At 39.3% G+C, this 27346-nt stretch overlaps 1 protein-coding gene across 1 annotated transcript; it reads left to right on the forward strand.

Moving 5' to 3' along the window:
- On the forward strand, window positions 1-26743 carry PCCB (propionyl-CoA carboxylase subunit beta). The gene is made up of 9 exons (XM_069063918.1): window positions 1-135; window positions 3618-3738; window positions 7456-7537; window positions 14282-14405; window positions 19057-19164; window positions 19761-19861; window positions 20469-20567; window positions 21255-21354; window positions 25871-26743. Exons 1-9 carry the CDS (start codon window positions 129-131, stop codon window positions 25990-25992), a joined length of 864 nt encoding a protein of 287 aa, XP_068920019.1. The 5' UTR covers window positions 1-128; the 3' UTR covers window positions 25993-26743.
- Window positions 26744-27346: the final 603 nt, after the last annotated feature.

Here is a 27346-nt window from a genome sequence, read left to right on the forward strand (position 1 = left end):
TGATTTGTCTGGAAATCTGATTGTAGGACACATCCTATCTTTTCATCACGGGCCCTGATGTGGTAAAGTCTGTCACCAATGAGGATGTCACCCAAGAAGAGCTTGGAGGTGCCAAGACACATACAACGATGTCAGGTGAGAAAGACTCCATCATCCTTATCAGCTAATGTTTCTCTTAAAAATTATCGAAACACCTTTTGAAATGGATGACAAACATACCCTTTTTTAAAAAGTATTTTCTGAAGATTTTCTAAAAAATATTTCCATATTTCCACAATGGTAAAATTTCTGACTCCAGATACAGTGATGGGAGAGTAAGTAGGAGGGTAGCAGCAGTGGTAGTTGTTACTGGGCTTTTTTTCTGTTACATTTGTTGGTTTTATTGTAAAAAGAACTAAGAAGCCATAGCTGCCCAAAATTCACCGAAGGTTTGCACCAAATGAAAATGGAAGTGCCCTTTCACACTTGAGAGGAATGAGAGACTGTTTTCAGTAACTTTTGTTTACATTGCAGTTTTTAAAATACTAAATCCTCAAGAGAAATCTCCCGTAATTAGTCAGACTAGCTCAAGCTTTGCTACCTCCCTAGTAAAGGCTTGATACACCCATTGCCAGGCTGTAGACACATGGAGATGGTGTTTACCCTTATAGACATATCTGGAGACAGAGCCTCTTAAATCCATGTAAGTCTCTGATGGCCCCTCCCCGCAGTGCTGTAAATAGGGTGTAGCGGAAAGCGCGAGGAGGGAGACGACAGAATTTCTGGGCTCACACCCCCCGCTGTTACTGTGGGGACTCAGGCAAATCACTTCACTTTTTTTGTTTCGGTTTCCTCACCTGTGAAATAAGGACCTTAGAAGTACAGAAGATTGGGGGTGGGGAGTGGCAGCGAGAAGGGGGAGGGAACAGATATTTGTTGAGCACCTGCTGTGTGCCAGGCACTGGGCCAAGTGCCAGATATTATCTCCTTTGGTCCTCATAACAATACTGTGAGGTAGGTGTTGTTATCATTCCCGTTTTACAGTTGAGGAAACTGAGGTACATAGAGGTTAAGTGACTTGCCCAGGGTTGTTGTTTGTTATTTATTGTTCAGCCATGTCCAGCTCTACATGAAATCATGGATTTTGTCCATGGGGTTTTCTTGGCAGATACTGGAGTGGTTTGCCATTTCCTTTTCCAATGTGTCCCCATTTTACAGATGAGGAACTGAGGCAAATAAAGGTTAAGTGATTTGCCCAGGGTCACATGGCCAGTAAGTGTCTGAGATTGGATTTGAACTCAGGTCTTCCTGACTTCAGACCTAGGTCTCTACTCATTGCTCTACCAGTTTCCTCACTAGACTAGATGGACTTTAAGGGTCTTTCCAACTCTAAATCTTGTGATTTTGATTCTAAGTTCTTCCCATAGATTGTCCATTGTCTTTGTGGGAGGAAATATAATATGGGAATCTTTTATCTTGATCCAGATTGATTTTTGAGCAAATTAAGTATGTGGAGTTAATAAAGTAAGGTCTCTGCTAAGTTTTTCCTAACAGTGTCATTTAATCAGAGACACTGAAGGCATGAATGAGAGAAAAGGAGAGAGGGTGGTTATATAGCAAGAAGGAGAAATAGTAAATTAATTTTCTGGGACCTTAATACTGCCAAGATACTAAAGACCCAAAGGAAGGCCTTTCGCTTACTCAGTAGCTTCTTTACTGAGTGTTTATGGGAAAATAGGGACGAGAATCTCCCACGCGGAACATGCAGCCTATATTGGTGGGTGGTGTGCTCAAACCATGAAAGGATTTAGCTTAATCAAGAGTAATCAGAACAATCTCAACTTGATAATGAACTTGTGCCTTTTAAAAATTACAGAATGTTACCAGTTTTTTTTTATATTCCTTTAATTTAATTTTTAAAATGTAATGCCAAGTTGGCATGAAGTAGATATGGCCAGCTTTGTTCTTCCTGTTCCTAGTTTCTTCCTTCTACAACCCACCTACCCCACAGCTATCAAAATAATGTTCATAAAGGACAGTCTGACCATGTCACACTTCCGCTTAAGAATCTTTGGTGACTCCCTGCTGTCCTGTAGGATAAAATACAAACTCCTCAGCTTGACATTTAAAGCTCCTTGCAATCTCATCCAGTCTCTTTTTCCAGCCTTTTTCCTCCTGCATGTGTCCATCCTTCACCTACTCTAAAGTACAGTCATACTAACCTATTGGATGTTTCCCAAACTAACAACTCCATCGCTGCCCTCTGGGGCTTTGCACACGTTGCCCCCAGGACCTGGCATGCTCTGTATCTTTACTTACATCTCATTGAATTCCTCTTTTTCTTCAAGGCTTAGCTCCAGTACTGTTTCCTAAAGCTGGTCTTTCAGGATTCCTTTCCTACTCAAAATTAATTTCCTTTTACTTTTCTTTACCTATTGTAATTCTCCAGTAGACTTTAAACTTCTTAGGGTAGAATTATTTTCTGTTTTTTTATGTCCCCAGAGCCCAGCAGAGTACCTTGCAGGTGTGTAATAAACGCTTCTTGAAATCTTAAGCTAAAATGTACATCCTAAAATACAAACTAGACTTGTCGCCGGGTAGTACATGTTTGGTAATAATTGTTTCTCTCTTTCACCACTTTCCAGCTCCCACAAAGAAATGCCCATTCCTATACTTCTTGGATTTGACAGTAAATTAGGAATGGTGATATCTGAGGATTTCATGGGTTGGAGCATCACACTGGCTGTGTCAGGGGCTAGAACCTTGTAGAACCTCCAGGAGCTGTGGAATCACTCAAGAATTCAGTTTAACTATTCATATAAGAAAAAAATAAATGGATGATTAACATTTGTTCTCCAGATTGTGACATGCAGTTGAGTGGACAAGCCATAGAATTTGTTTGTCAGTTTCATATGTGTATAACACACATAGGCATGTATCAGATTCATATAGGTGTAGAGCAGCGTCCCAAGCCATTTATACTGACCTTCTCATTTGACAGGTCAGGTCAGGCTCAGGGCATTAAGTCACTTGTCCAAGACCAGGGTACTCAGCATCAGAAACGATGTTTGAACTCGGATCTTCTGACTCGAGGGCCAGTGTATATGTTTACATGTATATGTGTGTATGTATAAGTCCTGTCATTTATGCTTTAGTGGGCCTAGAATTGAACAGGAGGAGAGAGGTGTGATTGCTACTGCTGTGCTATGAAAAATACTCTACCTTTTCTGGAGCCCTTGGACTACCGTGATACTGTGAAAAACATAGTCTAGGGAAGAAGCTATTCTTTCTTAGCAGTCGTCTTGTAAATCTAGGGTCATAAGACTCAGAACTGGAAAGAACCTTAGAATTCATCTGCTTGGCCTGCCCCCTCTATTACACAGATGAGGAAGGGAAAGCAGAGGTGATGTGTCCAAGGTCACAAAGGTAAGTGACTGAGATGAGCTGCAAGCCCATCACTTCCAACTTGAAATCCAGCATTCTTTCTTGGGTATCATGACACAAGTAGTAAGGTGAATGACCTGTTAGATGAATGTAATCAACTAAATGGCTTCCTTTCCAAGCAAATCTACAAACAGTAATCTTGGACCAGTTGGGCATATATCTGAAGCCTAATCTCTTTTGCCTTTTCTTTCTAGGTGTGGCACACAGAGCCTTTGAAAATGACATAGATGCCCTGTTGAACCTCCGAGAGTTCTTCAACTATTTACCTCTGAATAACCAGGATCCTGCTCCAATACGTGAATGTCATGATCAGTGGTATGTGACAGAAAATACAGCACTTCTTACCGTGTTTTGGAATTATGGCTTTAGAGACAAGCTTGGGGATAACCTTGTGCCCTTTGATTGCTTTACTTGTTGGTCAGATTTGAAAAGTAAAGAGTACGTTCAGGTTTTTGTATAATGTAATGACAGATGACTTAGACCTTTCAAAGAGTTGTATGCCTAGGACAGTAGCAGAGAAAGCCAGTTTTATTTTTCCCCTTTAAGACACTAGAGGCAACATGGAAGAAACATAGAACTTAGAGTTGGAAGGTATTTGGGCTTTGCCACCTAATACTAGTGCTGTGACCTTGATCAAATTGTTTAATTTGAACCTCTGAACCTCAGTTTACTCATCTGTAAAATGGAAATATTAGCCCTGTATATATGTAAACTAGTGAAGTAAATGTGTCCTAGACCAGCAGCTGGTACCTTCCATATAGTAGGAGTTTAATTAATGCTTGTTGAATGAATAGTATAGGGACAGGAAGAGAGAGAGAAAAAAATTAGTTTCCAAACAACATGGTGTGGGCAGGAACGATAAGATTATAAGTTTTCCCCACATTTTTATATTCAACCAAACAACCTGAAAATTATTTGTAGAATGGTATGCACATTAATATCTTTATTGTGTGTAGTAAGGGCATTTGTTATGGATAGGCTTTGTCTCTTGCTGTTACCACCTGTTCCAGAGTGTCTAAGAGAAAATGGTTTAATTGTGGCCAATGATTTATGACACAAGAGATCAGAGAATAGAATCCCAGTAGGATCTTGTGAAGAAGTGGCTAAAGTGACCTTTCTTTGCTACAAGATCTCAAAACCCTCCTTTTCCATGTTTTGTGCCTCTTTTGCTCCAAACTGAAATCGCTGGCTTTTGTCCCCATTTGACCTCTCTGATCTTCATTGCCTGGAGTCTGAGGCATATCTTAAGGATAAACCTTTTTTTTTCTTTTTGGAGGGGGAAGGCAGGGCAATTGGGGTTAAGCAATTTGCACAAGGTCACACAGCTAGTAAGTGTTAAGTGTCTGAGGCTGGATTTGAACTCAGGTCGTCCTGACTCTAGGACCTGTGCTCTATTGACTGTGCCATCTAGCTGCCCTGATAAACCATTTTTGGATGTTGAAATGTGGGATGAGGATTTTGGAGAAGGACTGCTAGAAACCTACTGGGTCATCTTTGTTCAAAGGAATTATGTATTTGTCAAGGAACTAATCTGGGTTAAGGATGGCCTGTTTTCTAGGGGGAAAGTGACATTAAACAATGCAGCTTTCTTTTTTTTCCCCCCAGAATTTTTATTTATTTTTAGTTTTCAACATTTATTTCCACAGGATTTTGAGTTCCAAATTTTCTCCCCATCTCTCCCTTGCCCTCCACCCCAAGATGACAAGCATACTGATTACCCCTTCCCTCAGTATGCCCTCTCTTATATTCCCACCTACCTCCTATCCCTTACCCCTTTATCCCTTACTTTCTTGTAGGGCAAGATGGATTTCTATACCCCATTGCCTGTATATCTTATTTCCCAGTTGCATGTAAAAACAATTTTTTAACATTTTTAAAACTTTGAGTTCCAGATTCTCTCCTTCCTTCTCTCCTTACCCACAGTCACTGAGAAGATAAGCAATTCAATATAGGTTATACATGTGTAGTTATGCAAAACATTTCCATAGTAGTCACATTGTGAAAGACTAGCTATATTTCCCTCCATCTTATCCTGCCACATGTCCACACCTATACATACATATATATGTATACACACACACATACATATACACACATACATATATATATTCCCTTCAACTAAAGTCCCATGAGTTACAAATATTGTCATTCTGTGTAGGAATGTAAACAATTCAGCTTTAATAAGTTCCTTATGATTTATCTTTCCTGTTTACCTTTTCATGCTTCTCTTGCTTCTTGTATTTGAAAGTCAAGTTTCTGTTCAGCTCTGGTCTTTTCATCAAGAATGCTTGAAAGTCTTCTATTTCATTGAATGTCCATATTTTCCCCTGAACTATTATACTCAGTTTTGCTGGGTAGGTGATTCTTGGTTTTAATCCTAGCTCCTTTGACTTCTGGAATATCAGATTCCAATCCCTTCAGTTCCTTAATGTAGAAGCTACTAGATCTTGTGTTATCCTGATTGTGTTTCCACAGTACTCAAATTGTTTCTTCCTGACTGCTTGTAATATTTTCTCCTTGACCTGGGAACTCTGGAATTTGGCTGTAATATTTCTAGGGAGTTTTCTTTTAGGGATCTTTTTCAAGAGGCAATTGGTGAATTCTTTTCATTTCTATTTTACCCTCTGGTTCTAGAATATCAGGGCAATTTTCCTTGATAATTTCTTGAAAGGCTCCTTTTTTGATCATGACTTTCAGGTAATCCAATAATTTTTAAATTCCCTCTCCTGGATCTCTTTTCCAGATCAGTAGTTTTTCCAATGAGATATTTCACATTGTTTTCTATTTTTTCATTCTTTTGGATCTGTTTTATAATATCTTGATTTTTCATAAAGTCATTAGCTTCGATTTGCTCCATCCTAATTTTGAAGGAATTATTTTCTACAGTGAACTTTTGAATTTCTTTTTCCATATTTTTCAGGCATTCTTCTCCTCACTGATTTTTTGGACCTCTTTTGCCATTTTGGTTAGTGTATTTTTTTAAGATGTTACTTTCTTCAGTATTTTTTCAGGTCTCCTTTAGCAAGTTGTTGACTCATTTTTCATGTTTTTCTTGCATCATTCTCATTTCTCTTCTCATTTTTTCCTCTACTTCTCTTACTTGAGCTCCTCCATGGCCTGTGACCAATTCATATTTTTCTTGGAGGGTTTGGATGCAGGAGTTTTGATTTTGTTGTCTTCTTCTGGTTCCATATTTTGATCTTTGTCATCATAGAATGATTTTATAGTCTGATTTCTTTTCCTCTGTTTGCTCATTACAATTCAGCTTCCTCGATCTAGTCTTCTCATTGCTTGCTCTGTCTCCAGATACATCTAGAAGGGCATGGGCAGGCTCTCAAACACCATCCACACATGTTTCCATTACTGCTAGAGGGAATTTCTTCATATGGGAGTGCCCCATGTCAATGAAGCCACACTTCAGGTCAAATACTGCTAAATAAAATGTTTGGCCTTTTCCTTCCCTCTGCTTCTCATATCACATCAGGACAGACTATTGCTGGGGTTTTTTTATGGCTTTCAAGGGTTAACCTTAATACCCTTTATGGTTTTTGTTTGAGACTTGGAGGTCATTGCAAAGCATGCACTCTTATTTCCAAACCTTTGTTCTTTTGATTCAAATTGCTGAAGTAATTATATTCATCAAATGAGCTCTTTCCCTGCTTCTGAGATTGTATCATTTGATTCTGTTGCCGAGGTTTTCTGTCATTAATAATGTACAACTAATTGTGCAATCTACTCTTGTTCAGTGGAACAATAGTGATTGTTATTATCAAAATGAACACTAATCATTGTGTACTCAGTAAGTGCTAACTGCATGATTCATTTTATAATTCTAACTATACAAACCTAAGACTGCACATTTGATGGCCATTTTTTTTTTATCTTATGAATAATGAAGTCCTCATATAGCTAACTTTCTGGGTAATTAATTTTTGTCAGTTTGTCCCCAGTGCTTGGCACATAATGGGTGATTAATAAATGTCTGTTGATTAATTACTAATTGTGTCTTCTTCTCTTATTGCTTACTTTCAGTAACCGCCTGGTTCCTGAGCTAGACATGCTTGTCCCATTGGAGTCTACCAAAGCCTATGACATGGTGGATATAGTTCATGCAGTAAGTTTTCTCTCTGACTTTGTTGAATCTTTTTTGACTGTGGTGGGGGGACTAGCCAAGGATTGGACTTGACAGCCTTAAGGTTTAAAGTGGACTGTTTTGGAGTAACAACCAGTGAGGATTTAAAAGATCATTTCATTTAATTAATATACCTCTTTTGGTTGTGGTGGTAGTCATGGGGGCAAATGTCATTATCAGAAATAGTAACTAGATTAGTTAGAAATCAGTCTATTAAAAATAGGCCAATAGAGAACTTTGATTTTTAAAATATTTACTGTTTTCTAAGTAAGTATTTCACAAGCTTTGGTAACTTTTCATAGTGCATGTGAATCTTAATATTTTTATTTTGTTGATTTATAGAGAATGATAATTTGATTCCTGGAGGGCTTAAAAAAATCAAATCTTTATTCTGACATTCTAGAGTCACAGAATTATAGGATTGGAAGGTGTATTTGAGGACATATTATCCAATCCCAGTTGAAAACAATGGAACTGAATCTCCTTGGAAACTTATTTGAAAGGGTGCGCCATTTTTTATAAGTGAAAGAATTCCAAATTTCCAAGAAGCCTGTAGAGTGCCTTGGGAGTCTTCGGGGGTACTTGTAAGTCACCAAGGCAACAAGTCTTATTGGGGGACATCTGATGCCCCTGCAGTGTAGATGAATGCTTATGTTACCATTACCAAACCACCAGCTTAGAGACTATTCATTCAGCCTTAGAGAAGCCTGTGGAGTCCACATACTATACTATAACTATTTAGAATTTAATATATAATAATAAAAATATATAGCATAAATGTATAGTAGTATATGTGATCTATTTTAGTATAATAGTATTTCATATATTAATATATAGTACAAATATATAGCACTAAAACATAATAAATGTAATAAGAATATAGTACTAAAATACACAGTACATTTTGTATGTTATGTTGGTATATTTTAGTATATTATAGCATGATATAGTAGGCAGTAGGTTTCTGGAGGAATAATGTAAATCAGAGCCATCATTTGTACATTATGTTTCATGAATTTAAATTTGGAGGAATCAGAGAGATGAGAGGAGTTAAGTGGATTTTGTAATATTTTGTAATGAGATGATCAACAACTGCATTAAATGACCTGTTGTAGCTCCAGGGCACTGATGTGAAGGAAAGAAAGTAATCTAGCAGACGCAGTGTGGTGTAGTAGATAATCTTGGAATCACGAAAACCTGGGTTCAAATCCCTCCAAAGACGCTAGTGTCTAACCCTGAGCAAGTCACATACCTCTTAGGGCCTAAAGTTTTTCATCTGAAAAATGAGGTTATTCTCAGTGATTTCTAAGGGGTTTCTTCTAGCTGTAAATCTATTTTATCTTGTGAATTGGCCTTTAGATACAGAGGCTGAAGAGTGAGTAATCAAAAGTGAATTGAAGATTTGTACTCTCAGACAGGATAATGGTTCAACTAATAGTAGTTGAGAAGAAGTGATAATTGGTAGGGGAAGATAAATAGGATTTTTGACAATGACTTTTGAGTGTCATTAGAATATTCATGGGAATCTAGAGTTCGTGAAGTAGAGTAATATGAGATACGCTGGAGAGATCATTTTGGTGTCAAATTGTGGAACCCTTAATGGTAGACTAAAGAATTGTAATTTTATCTGAGAGACAGTAGAGAGTCACTGAAGGCTTTCCTACAGGGGAAGTGACATGGTGATATTCTTGCTTTAGGAAGATTATTTTGCATTGTAGAAAATGAATCAGAAAGGGGATAGACTGGCGCAGAAAAGCTGTTTTGGAGCCAAAAATTAGATTGCAGATTAGAGCTAAAGGCTCTAGACTGAGTGAGTGAAGAGAAGAAGAAAGAGCCAACACGGCCACCATCTTCGTGCAGGGCCTCACATTGGCCTTGTGGTTGGTCTCTCTTCCTCAAGCCTCTCACTATCCAGTCCATCCCCTCAGCTGTCAAAATGTTCCTCCTAGGCTTGGTCTGACCGTGTTACCCCACCGTTCAGTAAACCCCAGTGAATCTCTGTCACTTTATCAAATATAAAATCCCCTCTTTGGCTTTTAAAGCCCTTTATAACCTTTCCAGCCTTCTCACACTCTGCTTCTCTTCACATGCTTTGAGATCCAGTGACAATGGCCTCCTTGCGGGTCATCGCACATGATACCCCATCTCTCAGTTCAGTGTTTTTCTCGGTTGTCTCCCAGGCCTAGAACACTCTCCTTCTTCCTTTCTATCTCCTGACTTCCCTGATCTCCTTCAGGTCCCAGATAAAATCTCTCCTCCCAAAAGAAGCCTTTAATGCTAATTCCTTAATGCAATTTCCCTTCCCTTTGAGATCACCTCCAATTTATCCTGTGCTGATCATGTTTATACATAGTTCACTTGCATATTGTTTCCGTGTTAGTCTGTGAGCCCTTGAGAGAAGGGATTGGTTTTTTGCCTTTGTGTCCCTGGGACTTACCGTGTTTCCCCGATAATAAGACCTATCCCGAAAATAAGCCCTCCCCTTACTGTGTAAGATTCCTCTAAAATAAGCCCTCCCCCGAAAATAAGCCCTATTGAGATTGCTAGTGTAGTGAAGGTTATCCCCTGTGCTACATGCTACATTACGGTACCCTCTGTATGCACGTCCCCCCACCCCCCGGGTGAAACGCACGCCGCGCTCCGAGCTGCATCCAATCAGAGCTGCAGCATTGAGCGCGTTATCCTGTTCTTCCCCAGTGATTTGCTTATTGAATAAAGGTACATTTTTTTGTTCACATTTACCTGTTTATTAAAATTGCTGTCAATGTTCATTAAAATAAGCCTTCCCCTGAAAATAAGCCCTCTGGTGTTTTTCTGTCCAAAAAAAATAATAAGACAGTGTCTTATTATCGGGGAAACACGGTAGTACAGGACCTGACAAATAGTAGGTGCTTGATAAATGCTTGTTGACTTGACTTGAAAACTGATTAAACACGGAAAATGAGGGAGGAGGAGCTGAATCATATAGGTAAAAAAAAATGATTTCTTTTTTAGACTTAGGTCCTACAACAGCATGTTGTCTTTTTTCCTTTCCTTCAAATATGAAACATTTAGTTCCTAAACCTTTTGTTGGCTCTTAAATCACTTTTATTTGTTCTTATCTTACATACAACTCATAACATAAAGATTAATGTAAAGTCAAACCAAATTGGGTCCTTAATTTTATGATAACTTCCCTGTATCTTTATTTTTTTTTTTACTTTTGTTTAATTTCTCTCATGAAATTAAAAGCTTCCTTTGGGTGGAAAGGATTTTTGGATCCTTCATAATGGGTAGTACTTAGGAACTCAGCAAGGACTTTTTGAATGTGCTAAGAGTTAAAGTGTGTCATTTTTATTTTTCTGACTAAGATGGCAGTGTATTAAGATCTAGAGGAGTTCAGATGTCCCTCAAAGATCCCAGGAAAGCTGTGAAAATGCATCAGAAGGAACAACAATAAAGGAAACCACAGAGCAATTGCTGCTAAAAATCCATGGAGGGTCTGAATGGAGACAGACTGGGGTAGACAGAAGGAAGGATGTGTAAGCACTCAGGAGACAGAGATGGACACGTACCCAGGCAGCACCCAACTGAACCACCGCAGAAGACAGGGTCAGCTCAGCAGCGAGGTGAACTATAGGACAAAAGACCAGACCAGCAGCTGGGAATCAGAGCACTGCATTATGCAGGGGCCAGCGAGCAACTCAAACAACACTGTCTGGTTGGGGCATTTTAAGGTCCTAGCAAGAGACAAAGCCAACTTTGATTTTGGGGCTATTCAAGGAGAAGAAGATAGAAAAACTGAGTCCAAAATCCAGGAATTCCTGCAGATGGGGTAATGTTAGCTATGACATCCAGGACCAAGCAGGACTAACCCATACCATCCTGGGGTATGGGAGGGAACAGAGTCTGACCCATGTACAAGGCTCCAGGGTAGAACCTGAGTAAGAAGAAGATACTGATCACTGTGAAGAAATATTGTGACTTGAGAGAAGCCAAGTAGGTAAACCCAAGGATGGGGAGAAGGGAACAAGTATTTATTAAGTGCTTACTACATGTCTACTGCAAGCATTATACTAAGTACTTTACAAATATTATCTCATTTGAGCCTTACCACAATCCTGTGAGGTAGGTGCTATTAATATCCCCATTTTTCGGTTGAAGAAACTGAGGCAGAACAAGTTTAAGTGCCTTGCCCAGGGTCACATAGCTAGTAAGTATATGAAGCCATTTTTGAATTCAAGCCTTCTTGACTCTAGGGCCAAAGCTCTATCAATTACCCATCTAGTTACTAGCTACTAGGACTAGTCCAAGTGGGTCCTCAAAGAAAAGAATGGTGGAGAAGATGTGGGAAAATTGGAACACTAATGCATTGTTGGTTGAGTTGTGAACTGATCCAGCTATTTTGGAGAGCAATTTGGAATTATGCCCAAAGGTCTATAGAAATGTGCATACCATTTGACCCAGCAACACCACTTCTAAGGCTGTATCCTAAAGAGCTCATACAAATGGAAAAAAGAACCAACGTGTACAAAAATATTTACAGCAGCTCTTTTTGTGGTGGCCAAGAATTGGAAATTCAGGGCATGCCCATCATTTGGGGAGTGGCTGAATAAGTTTGGAATACTGTTGTGTTGTCAGAAATGGTGAGGAGACAGACTTCAGAAAACCTGGCAAGACTTATATGAACTGATGCCGAGTGAGGGGAGCAGAACCAGGAGAACACTGTACACAGTTACAGCCACATTGTGCGATGACTTGGCTTGTCTCAGCAATGCAAGGTTCTAAGACAACTCCAAAAGGCTCATGATGGAAAATGCTCTCCACATCCAGACAAAGTATTATGGAGTCTGAGTGCAGATCAAAGCATACTATTTGCTCTCTCTTTTTTGTTTTGTTTTAATCTTTTTCTTTCTCGTGGTTCATCCCATCGATTCTAATTTTTCTTTGCAACATGACTAATGTGAAAATATATTTAATGTGCATTTATGTAGAGCCTATATCAGATTGCTTGCTATCTTGGGGAGGGGGGAGGAAAGGGAAAGGGAGAAAATTTTAGATGTAAAAGCTTGTAGAACTGAATGTTGTAAACCAAAAACAAATTAATTAATTAAGTTTTTAAAACTAGTGACTTAAATGAAATGAATTTTTACAAAAATAAAAAATACTCAGATTAACAGAACTAGATTATTTAAATATCTCAACATCAGGAAAAAAATTTTTGAAGAAGCCATATGGGTTTATAAGTGAATTCTATCAAGCATTCAAATAGTTAATTCCAATATGATTTTTAATGATAGAAAAATAGGAAAAAATGGGATTCAATCAAACTCCTTTTCTGATATAAATAGTGTCTTGCTAGGGAGACAAAGAAGAGAAAGAAGATGGTAGAACAGGATCTGTAATGAATATTGACATGATATTAAATAAAATATTAGCAAAGAGTCTATAATAATATATTAAAATATTAGACACTATAATCAGGTTGGATTTATGCCAGGAATGCAGGGTTGGTTCAACATAAGGAAAACTATAAACATAATAGACCAAATTATTCATAACAATTTTTTTTAATGTAGTTAACTCAGTGGATCCTGAAAAAGCTTTAGGCAAAATTCAGCATTCGTTCTGTTGAAAACAGTCAAAAGCATAAGAATAAATGAACCATTCCTTAACATAGTAATGTATATCTAGCTAATACCAATAGTCAGCATTATATGGACTAGAGAAAGACTAGAGGCCTTTCTCATAAGATTGAAGATGAAGCCACTAAATGGCTCAGTGGGTAGAGTCCTTGGCCTGGACTCAAGAAGACCTAAGTTCAAATCCAGTTTCAAACACTTACTAACTGTGACCCTGGACGTGTGATTTAACCTCTATCTGCCTTAATCCACTGGAGAAGGAAATGACAAACCACTCCAGTATCTTTGACAGGCTAACCACTTGACAAAAGTGTTAGAGGTCACATAATTCCTGCTTAGTTATGGATTGAACCATTTTTTTTTTAAGGTGCTGTCATCTCTGAGATGCTATGACTGTTCTGGATGATAGCCCCTAGGAATTTGGGTGTGGGCTCCAGTGGTAAAAAGCAAAGAAAGAAGTGATGAGGGTCTGGAAATGTGATTGAGGTCCTTGCCCTACCTTCTTCTCTTTCTGGTATACACAGCTTACTATGGATCAGTCAGGGCATATGAAAACATGTCAGAGGATCATAGAAAACACGTCTCATTGAGACTTCAGGCACTACCAGATGGCAACTCTAAACGTTGGAGACAGGTGGCTCAGTGGATGGTGTCAGGAAGACCTGATTTCACATCTGGCCTCAGACGCTTACTAGTTGTGTGACCCTGGGCAAGTCACTTAACCCTGTTTACCTTAATCCACTGGAGAAGGAAGTGGCAAACCACTCTAGTATCTTTGCCAGGAAAACCCCCTGGATGGTATTCTTTCAGGTCATGAAGAGTCAGATACAACTGAATGACTAAACAGTAACAACTATAGGGGGTGGCTAGGTGGCGCGGTGAATAGAGCACCAGCTCTGAAGTTAGGAAGATCTGAATTCAAATCCAGCCTCAGTCACTTAACTAGCTGTGTGACCTTGGGCAAGTCATTTAACCCCAATTGCCTTACCTTTCCCACTCCAAAAAAAAAACCCCAATAACAACTATAAATGTGTGGCAAAGTCTACTTTTGCTGCTTGTGTATTTTTCTTTCCTTTCTGACTATAGTTCATATTCCTTTTTGCAGATTGTTGATGAGAGAGAATTTTTCGAGATTATGCCCAGTTATGCCAAGAACATCATTATTGGCTTTGCAAGGATGAACGGAAAGACTGTTGGGATTGTAGGCAACCAGCCCAAAGTGGCATCAGGTAGGAGGTGCCTCTCACTGGTTGCTTTTCAGATGGAACCTGAGAGTTCTGCAGAATCCTAGACATGGATCTAGTCTGTAATGAGTGATACGACTATGGAATAGTGCTCTAATTCTCAGTCCTTGCTCAGATAATCTACATACTTTGACCCGACTACATATTACTCTGCCTTATCCTGTTTATGCTACACTTTTAAATATTTATTTCCTTATGAGCATGTTCATTCATATGATCAGTACATAGAGCCAAAGACCATGGGGACAACATCTTCTCATTCCCCTCATTATTTGAAAAAAATTCCCCTCCTTGTCCATTTAGCATGGGTCTTGTGGCCATATCCATGGAGAGCACTGACTTGTTTGATATTGGTTAGTCCTCCTGAACTTTTTGTTGAACTCAACTCACTTCACAGCCTCCCTTGTTCTCTCTTCCAGCATGTTCATCAGGTCCTCTCGATGTCCCCACATTGACTGTTTTCCCTCCCTTTTGTGCCTTGCCTTGCACGCTTGTTTGTACCCCAGATCACGTGCTCCCCAACTTTGGCACAAAATTCCTGCAGAAGTCTCATGGGATTTGTATGAATAGTCATGGCCGGCTGTTCTGCCATCTTCCCCCTCCTTCTTTGAAATGCTTCTTTTGCCTGTATTATTAAATTTTTATTTTGCCTGTGTCATTAAAAACTGTTGCCAAGAGCTTTGTTCAGGCAACCCTCAAGCCATTTCATACTTTTGGCCATGAGACCATTAGATCCATGAGCATTTCCCATCTTAAGAAACTTTATCATATTTCCCAGTTCTAGGACTGTGATTCAAGCTACTTAATGCCTCCGTTTCTTGATCTCTTGTGCAGACCTGGTGCAGACCTTCTGTGCCTCTCTCCTAGATTTTAGACCAGCTACAAAAACAGACAAAACAACATAAGCCTCTTTGCTATCTATAATGCCTCTTTAGGTTTGGTTTTAATCCATTTACATACATGCTCAGGACTTGCTATCCCTCCCCTCTTCAGTTCTTGCTCAAGTGTGACGTTGTTTTTTCACAGGGCTTTCTCTTCAGCAGCCTGACTCTCCCACTAAGTATAATCTGACCTGGTCCCAATCTGGGAATTGAAAGAGAACAGGGTTTGAATTCTGACACTGCCACATATGTGCTGTTATGTGACTTTGGACGAGTCACCAAGGGTCTCTGGGCCTTGTAGATGACTCATAAGGTCTCTTCAGTCTTATACTCCTATGATTTCCCAATTAGGGCTTTTCCCTTCTTTGGAAATCTATAAATCTTTTCAGATTTAACCTAAATATCTAGCTTCGTGTATTACCACGACTGTTGTTATCTAGTATGCTTTGTGTACAGACACTTCCTTTTGTTATTTTAAGCTGGAAAATAGGATGACAGCCTAACCCCAGGTGGTAGTGCTGATACCTTGGTCATGGTCAGGTAGCCTGGACTGTAAGCGTATGCTTGACATAAGTGTGGTTTCCCTGAGGTGGACATATTAGCATAGTTCTGTGGGGTTTTTTGTCAAAATAGAACCTTTAAAATATTGGTTTGGTTTTGAAATCACAGTCACCTCCTGATGGCTCCTCTTTCTCTTTTCATTGGGTCTGGAGGGTGAGGTGAGAGTGAAAAAGAGAAACTTGGCATATATTCTACTACATTTTAAATTGCAGTTACCATGTGTGATTTTTTTTTCTTACATCATAATCAGCAGACATATGAGTGCCTGTTTTGTGTGGCACAATGTGTGAAGTGATTTGAGAGATAAGAAAACTAATGATTATGTTATAGGTTTTTAAAAGTGCTGTATGTTTACATATATATATATACATATACACATGTATACATAGGTATACATATATACACAGTGTACATAACACACTATACATGTGTAGCTACATGCATATCTTTTAACGTATTATGTGTATACACTCATCGTCACACCTATTAAACTTAGTTTGGGTCCTGATTTTGTCATTTCTCTCTTCTTCCCATCTTTGTGTCCCAAAGTTTAATAAGCATGCCATCTCTGATTTATCTAAGTCATTAATAACATGGCTAAGAAGGAACAGCCTCGTTTGTCACTGTGAACGTTCTGTGGGCTAGGTAGCGTCAGAACCTCAATCCATATTGCTTCTCTTTGCCTGTCATCTATTGATCTATTATGTAGAACTGAAAAATTCTCTTCTTGATTTAACTTCTCTCTATTAAACATAGAAAACTTCTGCCTGGATTGTAGTGAATATATAAAGTCTGTTTAAAAAGTAATCAGTCAGTCAAGAAAACAAGGTGAGTGCCTTGTTTGTGATGCTGAGTTATACAACGTGTTAGTTTTACAAGTTCTCAGGTTATCCCATTTTCCCACATACTAACTTTATTATTGTTTTGACAGTTTCATGTTTCACTGTATCCATTCTTGTGTATTTTTAAGTTATTAAAACTTAAATATAACAGAAATAATCATATAGACATACTTTTTGAAGTACTTAAAGCCCTTAGCATTTAATAAAATAGGATCAAATGAATTCACTGCCAGCTGACAAAAAAAAAATTTCGTTTACTCTGTTTTCATTTCTAAGCCTCTCTAAAGTTTCAGTATCTTTGGCTCTGGGTTTTTGTTTGTTTGGGGTTTTTGAAAAAAATGGTCAGCATTTATGCCATTCTGGTTATATTGATCTTGCTTTGTATTACTTCATTTAGTTGTTTTTAAACTTTTTTTTTCTTTTGTGGTCATTATTTTTATGATGTAATAACATTCAGTTACATTAGTATGTCATATTTATTCACCATTCTTCAATTATTGGACATGTAATTTATTTCCACTTTCTTGGCTATTGCAAATAATGCAGCTCTGAATGTTTTTGTACAGATAGGTCTTTTTTTTTGCTCTGTTATGTTTTTAGGATGAAGTCCTAGCAGTGGAATCACAGGGTCAAAAGGTAGAATCATTTTGGTTACTGACAGTGCCATGTTGCTATCTAATGTTAGGTTGTACCAGTCTAACATCCCACCCATGGTACAGCATTCCACGTATACTATAGTGTCCCATAGTACCTTTGCCTCCTGTTGTTCAGTTGTTCATTTGTTTTATACTTTTCATCTTTTCATGACCCCAAGACTTGTTCATGGGCTTTTTTTTTTTTTTGCTTTTTGGAGGGCAATTGGGGTTAAGTAACTTGCCCAAGGTCACATGGCTAGTTTTGTGTTAAGTGTCTGAGGCCAGATTTGAACTCAGGTCCTCCTGACTCCAGGGCTGGTGCTCTATTCACTGAGCCACGTAGCTGCCCCGAAACTTATTTATTTATTTAATTTGTATTTATTTATAAAATTTTTTATTTTTATTTTTTTGCTTTTGGGAGGGGGGAAGGTAGGGCAGTTGGGGTTAAGTGATTTGCCCAAGGTCACAAAGCTAGTTTTATGTTAAGTGTCTGAGGCCGGATTTGAACTCAGGTCCTCCTGACTCCAGGGCCGGTGCTCTATTCACTGTGCTACCTAGCCGCCCTTTATGGGCTTTTCTTGGTAAAGATACTGGAGTGGTTTAGCATTTCTTTCTTCAGTGTGTGCCCATTTTGCTGATCAGGAACTGAGACATAGCATGTAATGATGGTCACACAGCTAGTAAGTATCTGAGGCCAGATTCGAACTTAGTCTTCGCAGCTCTAGACTCAGCACCCTGTCTACTTCACCACCTAGCTGACCCTGTCTTTTTCCATATACCCCTGCAAAATGTATTATTTGAAAATATTTTTGCCATTGTAGTAGACATAAAGCGATCTCTTCATACTGCCTTGGTTTGCATTTTTCTGTTATTAATGAGTGTGAATATTAACCTTTTCTCCTTTGAAAATTGTCTGATCATGTCCTTTTACCATGTCTCATAAACCTATAGATAGGTGTCAGTTCCTTATAAATTTGGGATATCCTGACTTGATTTGATATATTTATTGCAGCTATTTGCCAATCAATTTCTTTTTCATTTTAGAGGTAACACTTTTTATTGTGCAGAACTCTTTTCGCTTTGTATAATCAAATCTGTGAATCTTTGTTTCTAATACATTTTTCTATTTGTTTGATTTATTTTATTTTTTATTTTTTAAAAATGTACTTACTTTCGTTTACAACATGCAGTGCCACAATCCCTTGAGTTCCAACTTTTCTCTCCTCCCCCCTCATGGCGGCATACAATCAGATACAGGTTCTGTATCTGTTTGATTCACAAAAACATTGCTGCACTCTGTGAAATGCTTTAGTGTTTCAGGCATCGGTGATTTCACGTGTTGGGTGCTCCCTGCACCACTCCAGATGGCAAGTTGTCCGGTACACAGGCTGAAAGCGTGCTCTTCACACTTGTTGCAACGAACTGCTCCAGACAGAACGAGGCCGTTCATTGGATAGTGCAGGCTCCTGTTGGTGTTCAGAACACTTATTCATGGGTCAAGGAAACATTCGGACCATCCTGGAGCCTCCGAGTAGCACTGGAGGGGAGGAGATAATCACAGCTCCCATAAACAAAACTTAAATAGGCATGGTGGCATCCCAAAGCAGAGTTATTGTTTAGGTGTTATTGCCCAAGACAAAGAACTGTTGAGGAATTGAGATGTAAAGAGTTCAGTGTAGTTGCTTAACATCATTGCATTTGTTGTTTCTCTCATTAGGGTGTCTGGACATTAACTCTTCTGTGAAAGGTGCTCGTTTTGTCCGGTTTTGTGATGCTTTCAATATACCACTGATCACTTTTGTCGACGTGCCTGGCTTTTTGCCTGGTAGGTGTAGCCAATGGTTAGGAATAATCAGTGGAGAGGGGTTTCAGTTCACACCCCATCCCCTTAGTGGGAAAAGGTATTTTATTTGGAAATCTATTTATAAGAAGCACTAGACTTTTAAATTTTAAAAATTTTATTCTTATATTTGTTTTTCTTTCTAAATATAGCCTCATACCAACCCCTGCAATATGTGAGTCATTTGTCACGACAAAGAATTAAAAAGAAATGAATAAAAAGTGGTTCAGTAGAACTAACCAACATATCAGTAGAGTCTGACACCCAGTGCAGTGATCCCCATCCACAGTATCCCACCCTTGCAAAGAAGGGAGGAAAAACAGCTTAAATTCTCAGTCTTTCTGTAATTTTTTGGACTGGGAATAAATCAGCCACCAGAAAAATTGGCTGAATAAACTGTGTGTTCACTGTTGTTAGTGCTGTGAAACATGAACAATTCTGTCATTGAGAGGAATCTTTGGGGAAGATACTGGAGTGGGAGCTGCCCCTCTCCCATTGTTTTGTTACTCCAGTTCATGGTTTTGAAGCTCTTGGCAAAAGGTTTTTTGGTTGAGAGTTTTTGAATTTTCATGTTGTCTCAGGTACAGCTCAGGAGTATGGGGGAATCATCCGACATGGGGCAAAACTACTTTATGCATTTGCAGAAGCAACTGTGCCCAAAATCACTGTAATCACACGGAAGGTAAGATGGGGGAAACCACCTCATTTCATCAATGCTCCTCTACTGGCAAGGACCAATTTTGTAGTTAAGTCAAGAGCTGATCAAGAGAGTAGAATTATGGGGCCGTAGATTTCGAGCAGGCAGGGACCCAGAGGCTCTTCATTTTACGGATGAAGAAACTGAAGTCCAGTGAAGTAAAATGACACGCCCAGAGTCATATAGGCTTTAAGTGCCAAAGCTGAGATTAAAACCCAGGTCCTTTTACTCCATTACATTTTCCACTGCACCAAGCTGACTCCCTCAGAGGTTTAGCTGTCCATTGTCTGGAAAACGCCATGAAATCAGTGATCTGTCCTGCAAACATAACCCAATTCGAGCATGGTGAAACTCAGACCTTTCAAAGGAAACTGGAAAAAATACTGGGCAAAATGAGGGAAGCTAGAGAACATGTAATTGAGGAAAGGTTAGTGTTAGTTTTTTATTTTTTAGCATCCTAGGAATATAACTGTGATTACCAGAATGAGCCAGCTTTATACTGTACTTAATGCTCTCTTGGTTTCCTGGATTATCATGAATCCACATACTGCATATCAGTTTTAATAACTATATTCTCTATGCTCTGTTTTAGGCGTATGGTGGTGCCTATGATGTGATGAGCTCCAAACACTTACGTGGTGATGTCAATTATGCTTGGCCGACAGCTGAGATTGCAGTTATGGGGGCAAAGGTCAGGACCTCAGACCTTCTTAGATTTATGTATCCAAACAGTGACCACTGAACATTTAGCTTTATGCTAAGAGCTTGCGATAGTTGAGGAAATACTCAACCTCTTTCCTCCCCACAAGAACCATCCCTTATATTCTAATGAGAAAAGTGAAACATGATGCATGGCATCAAGAGACTCTTGGCAAAAGTGTCTTGAGGGGAGAAGGGTAGGTCAAGGAAATGTGAAAGCAGGATTCTCTTTCTGTCTCTCTATTTCCCTCTCCCTTCCCCAAAGAAAGGGACTTTAGCCGCCTTTGCTCTGTAATTCTTCACACTATGTAAAGCAGTGAGTGCCTCACATAGAGCTGACCTTCAGTCTATGGTACTACTTAACTTCCTGCAGTCAATCTGCAGTCTTATGGGTGGTCGGAAGAGGTTCCTCACTCATGCTTGGTTACCCATCCTGGATCCTGGAGAGTCTCTTGTTTTGAAAACAAACAAACAAACAAATAAAAAACCAAGCCAAACAACCCCCATAGGTAAAGGTATTCTTTGAGAGGCTTCCAGATTAGGAATGATGCCAGTAAAATTTAAATTCGAACACATGTGTCTCAGTAGGCCCCGTTGAGGTTCATTGAAGGTCTGTTGGAGTTCTTGTGGGCATTTAATCCAGCAATGTGTTTTGCCATCACTGTCTGTCCTGTTATAGGGTGCGGTTGAGATCATCTTCAAAGGAAAAGAGAATGTGGAAGCTGCCCAGGCAGAATATATAGAGAAGTTTGCAAACCCCTTCCCTGCTGCAGTGAGAGGTAAGATAGATCTCTCTAAGGAGGATGGACCCAGAGGCCAATTCTCTCCCTGCTTCCTACCTATTTCCCCCATAGGGGGAAATCAGAGCTTTGTCCTTGAGGGAAGCTGAATGATTGTCTTCAGACAGAAATGTACTGCTAGAGTAGACTTGAATTGTTTTGAACCAGGTCTTCCTTGTCCTAATCACCAAACTGGATGGCACTTTTATTTAAGTCTTGTTCCTCCTTCAAGGTTTTTGACTCTGTTGTTCACCTTTCGTTGTGCCGTCATCCGTCTCCTTTGGTTGCAGAAATCCTGCCATTGCGTGCTTCTCCTCTTACTTGGCTGACTGTTCCTTCTCTGCCTCTTTGCTGTTTTTTCCTGGTCACTCAAGGTTCCCCAAGGTTTTGGCCTCAGCTCTTTTTTCTCTTCTCCTTACATTCCATTCCTTGACAATCTCATCAATCCAGCAGCTTCAGATGCACCACTAGCCATACATAAACCTGGTACTGATCTTTTTTCTGAGATTTACTTTTATATGAATATCTTATTGACAGTTTTTATTTTTATACCACCATCAGCTGTCACTCACCACCCCTAGAGAACTCCTTTATAAAAAAGAAAATATTAAAATTAGCTGACACATTGACCACAGATGATAGCATATGCAACATCCCATACCCGTAGTGCACCATCTCTCCCCTAATGAGAGGAGGGAAAAAGTGTATTTCATCCTTGGCCCTATCTAGAGATAGGTCATTGTCTTGAATCTGATTTCTCTATTGTTAAGTACTATTTGACCTCTGTCATTTGTAATCTTTGTATAGTGTTCTCTTGGTTCAGCATTAGATCATATAAGTCTTCCTGTGTTTCTTTGAAGTCCTCATAATTGTCATGTGGAGGCAAGCATGGCAGAAAGACAGATGAATTTGGAGTCTTGAGGATCTGGTTTTAAACCTCTCTTCTGTTAATTACTATCCTTGTGACTGTGGGCATGTCAGTTAACCCCTTTGGCCTTGGTTTCCTCATCTATAAAATTAAGAGGTTGTACTAATGACCTTTGGTGTCTGTTGATGCTCTCTGTAGCTATGATCCTATTGCTTACAGTGTAGGAAGATTCTATCATATTCACATACCATAAATTGTTTTACCATTCCTCCAGACAATGGTACCACTTTGTTTCTGTTTTTTTTTTTTACCACTACAAAAGTGCTGCTAAACAGAGAGCAGAGCCAAAATGGCAGAGTAGAAGCAGGGACTGGCTTGAGCTTTTCCCAGGCCTCTCCAAATACCTATAAAAGATGACTCGAAACAGATTCTAGACCAGCAATCCACAAAATGACAAAGTGAAACAAATTTTTAGCCCAAGACATCCTGGAAGATCAGTAGCAAAAGTCTTTTCTACCAGTCTGAAAGAGGACCACAGTCTAGCGTGGGCTGTGCTATGACAGGCTGAACAGGGCCTCCGAGGACAGAATCATTGGCAGCTGTGGCGGTTTCCAGACTTCTCAACCCACAAACGCCAAAGACAGCATAGAACGACAGTAGGAAAAGTCTTTTGAACCTGGGTGAGAGAGGAGAGTAGTCTGGCCCTAGTCCCAGGGCAGCATTGGTAGCAGAAGCATGAAAAGGTAAACAGGAAAGAGAAATCCTAAGGGACTTATTATTAAAGTTGTACTGTTTGCACTCCTACATGGAAAGACGGTACTTCTAGCTCATGAGACCTTTCTCAGTATTAGGGCAGTTGGAGGGAATGCACACACACGCACACATGCACACGTATATGCATATGCACTTATATATGTATGTATAGGTATACACATAAATATACACAACATATATACATATACACACATATATGGACAGAGGGAACTGGGGGAGTTGACTATGAAAGGATGATATCTAAAAAATAAAATTAAGGGGTGATTACTGGGAGAAAGAGAAAGGGAGAGGTAGAATGGGATAAATTATCTCACATAAAAGAGGCAAGAAAAAGCTTTTACAGTGGAGGGGAGGGCAGCTAGGTGGCACAGTGAATAGAGCACCCACCCTGGAGTCAGAAGGACCTGAGTTCAAATTCAGCCCCAGACACTTGACACCCTTGCTAGCCATGTGACTTTGGGCAAGTCATTTAACCCCAATTGTCCTCCAAAAAGCCAAAAAAATACAGTGGAGGGGAATGGGGGTAGGGGGGGATGAGAGAAAATGAACCTTACACTAATCTTAATCAGCTTAAGGAGAGAATAACATAAACACTCAACTGGGTATCTTACCCTACAGGAAAGTAAGGGGGAAAGGGAAAAGAGGAGATAGTAGAAGGGAGGGCAAATGCAAGGAGGGAGCAATCAGAAGCAAACACTTTTGAGGAAGGACAGGGTCAAAGAAGGGAATACAATTAATGCAGGGTGGGATAAAATGGAGGTAAATAATGGTTAATATTTCACAATACGATTGTTATGGACGTGTTTTGCAAGACTACACGTGTATAACTTGTATCAAATTGCTTGTCTTCTTAATGAGGGTGGGGAGGGAGGGAGGAAGGGAGAGAATGTGGGACTCAAAGTTTTAAAAACAAATGTTAAAAATTGTTTTTACATGCAACTAGGATATAAGATATACAGGAAATGGGGTCATAGAAATCTGTCTTGCCCTACAGGAAAATAGAAGGGAAGGGGATAAGAGAGGGAGGGCAGATTGGGAGGAGGGGGGAAGGGGAGAGATGGGGAGAAAATTTGGAACTCACAATCTTGTGGAAGTGAAGGTTGAAAAACTAAAAATTAATGAAAAGAAAAGATTTAAAGTGCTGCTATAGCTCTTTATGCAGTAGCAAAGTGTTGGAAATTGAGAGGATACCCATCTGCTGGAGAAATGGCTGAACAAGTTGTAGTATGTGAATGTAATGGAATACTATCGTGCTGTAAGAAATGATGAGCGGGCAGACTTCAGAAAATCATGGAAAAAAATACATGAATGATGCTAAGTGAAGTGGATGGAACCAGGAAAGCATCGTATACAGTAACAGTAAAATTGTGCAATGATTAACTATGATTGGCTTAGCTTTTCTTAGCAACATGGTGATCCAAGACAATTCCAAAAGACTCATGATGGAAATGCTATCCATATCCAGGGAAAGAGCTGTGGAGATCAAGGCATACTGTTTTAACTTTTTTTTTTTTTGGGGGGGGGACTTTCCCCTTTTTTTCTATTTCTTCTTTCATGACCTGACTAATGTGGAAATATGTTTAACATGATTGTTCATATATAACCTATATCAGATTGCTTGCTGTCTTGGGGAGGGGAGAGGGAATGGAGGGAAGGGAGGGAGGGAGAAAAATTTGAAACTTGAAATCTTATAAAAATAAATTTTGAAAATTATCTTTAAATGTAATTAGAAAAAATAAAATACTATTTCAAAAAAAAATGCTGCTATTTTACTATATAGTCTCCCAAGCTTCAGAATTTGCCACCCAACCCAGTTTTACTCCTGTGGACTTTCCCATTTCTGTCGGTGATGCCACCAACAATCTTACTTGAAACCTCTGTGTAATATCTCCATCATTCTACATCCAATTCTTTTTGATTCTACCTCTGTGATGTTTTCTCATATCCATCCCTTCTCTCTTTCATTGCGAGAAAAGTATATGGTTCCCCACTGTTCCCTCCTTGACTGTTGTAATAACCTAAGAATTCTCACTTCTCCTCTCCACCCTCCAGTGCATCTTTCATGTCATTGCTAGATTATTCTTAATGTCTTTCCTGTGCCCAAACTCCTTGAATGGTTCCTTATTGCCTAACACATAAAGACCAAGCTCAGCATGAGATCATCAATACAGACACTGGAAGAACTATAGAGGCCATTTAGTGGAACCACCTCCTTTACAGTTGAGGAAACTGAGGCCCAGTGAGTGATTTGCCTCTAGTTACATGAGGAATAAATCCTTTAAGCTCTCAGTGCTCTAAGAAACTCTCTGAGACTTTCAGAAAAGGTATATTAATAGTTTATCAGAGAGTTTTCTGTGCCATAGGTCCAGACCCTACCACTTTCCCTACAGTCTGACCCCAGACTTCTCACACTTATATGAGAACTCCCAGCCTTTATTGAAAATGTCACAGATCGAGACGGCTAGGTGGCACAGTGAATAGAGCACTGGCCCTGGAGTTAGGAGGACTTGAGTTCAAATCCAGCCTCAGACACTTAACACAAAAACTAGCCATGTGACCTTGGGCAAGTCACTTAGCCCCAATTGCCCTCCAGAAAGCAAAAAAAAAAAAAATGACACAGACCGTACTCACTTTCCTTCCCCTGTCCCTTGTCTCCACGTTGGGCTGTTTGTACTATCAATATAGGGTGGCTCAATCCCAGTAGCCTTCAGAATTGTATGTGTTAATTAGGCCGAGCATGGTAGTGAAGTGTGAAGAATGATAGGGATTTTTTGGTTGTTGTTTGTCGTTTCTGTTGTTTTACTGATTTTCACACTGTACTTGGACTAAATTAGGATGCAAATAATGTCCGTTTCCTTTTCTATGTTTAAACAGGGTTTGTGGATGACATCATCCAGCCTTCTACAACTCGTGCCCGAATCTGCCATGACCTAGATGTATTAGCAAGCAAAAAACAGTCCAGCCCCTGGAAGAAACATGCAAATATTCCACTCTGAGCAAATCCTACAGAAAGGGATTGGCAGCCTGGTGTTTCATGATGGGAGAGGGAGATGTGACGTGTATTTCTGGCTTTGGAAATAATGAAACCTGGATTTGGGCTTGAATACCATTTGTAAGTTGGAGTTGCTAAATTTATTAAATCTAAAAGAATACTTTGTGTGCCTTAATATGCCGTTCCATATTATGCCATTGACTTCTTCAGAAAGCTAGAAATGATCTTTTCAAGGCAGGCCGCAAAGGAGCTATGTGTGGACATTTACACACCAGGAATAAGTGATGCCGTAAACTGGTCACAGACATATGTGCTTCCCTCTCAGTGATCTTAAGGTTTTAAATCCTGAAATCTTGATGTTTCAGTTATTGACCATTAGCAGAGTAAATCTTGTATACCTAATATTTTGTGCCTCATCAGGGCTTAAAAAACCAAGCCTGGTAAAAAGAGCAAGTAGATTAAAATTCTGATTTTTATTTCTAAGAAATTTTTGGCTTCTATTTCTGAAATTGTGGGAAAATAGGGTAAAATCTCACTAAGGATTGTAGAACTGTCCAATCAATCAATACCCAGTTGCAAAGCACTTTGATTTTTTTTTACCTGCAAATTAGATATATTGCTGGACAATTTTTTGTATGATGAGTATTTGTGTATCAAATAATATGATCCCTTTTTTACTTCTTTTCTTCCAGAATTATTGTGTTCAAATTGATTTTTGACCTTGACATGTAATAAAGATTGTACTCCAGTCCTTATATTCTTGCTAAGGTGTGTTTTACTTTTGTTAATGCATTTCATTTTCCTACATCTCCTCTCTGTTGTTCCCTTAGCAACCTGTACTTGCGTCTGCAGGCTGGCTTGACTGCGTCAGGCTGTAAAGTCCTTTTTTTTCCCCCATTAAACAACCTTTCTAGTTCCAAATCCAAACTGACAGAACATAATTTTTAAGAACACATTTTTAACAGAATATGGAGATTTTAAAACAGAGGTTTAAAGTGATTTTATAAAAGCCAATTAGATATCTCTAAGAGGCTAGTCATTCAGAGTGTTTTTATTTAGAATGGTTTGGCTTTTTTTCACATGACTAGGACCCCTCTCAGGCTAGGTTGGGATGAGGTGCCCATAAAGGGCATTGCTGTGGGGAGTGATTATGTTTGCTCCTTCACAAACCTTCGGTCTCTCCCTGCCTCTGGGGCTGGGGCGTGTGAGATACTATACATATTCTAAAACCAGTGAGTCTTCAGCCCACTCTTTGTGATGTGACCACTGCCCTTGTGGCAACATTGACCCACCTTGATAGGTAGATCAACCATGGCACAGTTAGAAAAGCTATTTATTTACATGGAAGCATGTGCTTT

This window comes from Petaurus breviceps, unplaced genomic scaffold (genome assembly GCF_028583685.1).
Source record: "Petaurus breviceps papuanus isolate PSGF00001 unplaced genomic scaffold, PetGlider_PUasm1.0 90604, whole genome shotgun sequence".
Lineage (NCBI taxonomy): Eukaryota > Metazoa > Chordata > Mammalia > Diprotodontia > Petauridae > Petaurus > Petaurus breviceps.

Excerpts from the sequence above, each read along its gene's own strand:
- PCCB (XM_069063918.1), top strand. Across the intron at positions 7,538-14,281 it reads TGGTGGATATAGTTCATGCA|ATTGTTGATGAGAGAGAATT; the intron begins GTAAGTTTTCTC and ends TCCTTTTTGCAG. Across the intron at positions 21,355-25,870 it reads CTTCCCTGCTGCAGTGAGAG|GGTTTGTGGATGACATCATC; the intron begins GTAAGATAGATC and ends ATGTTTAAACAG.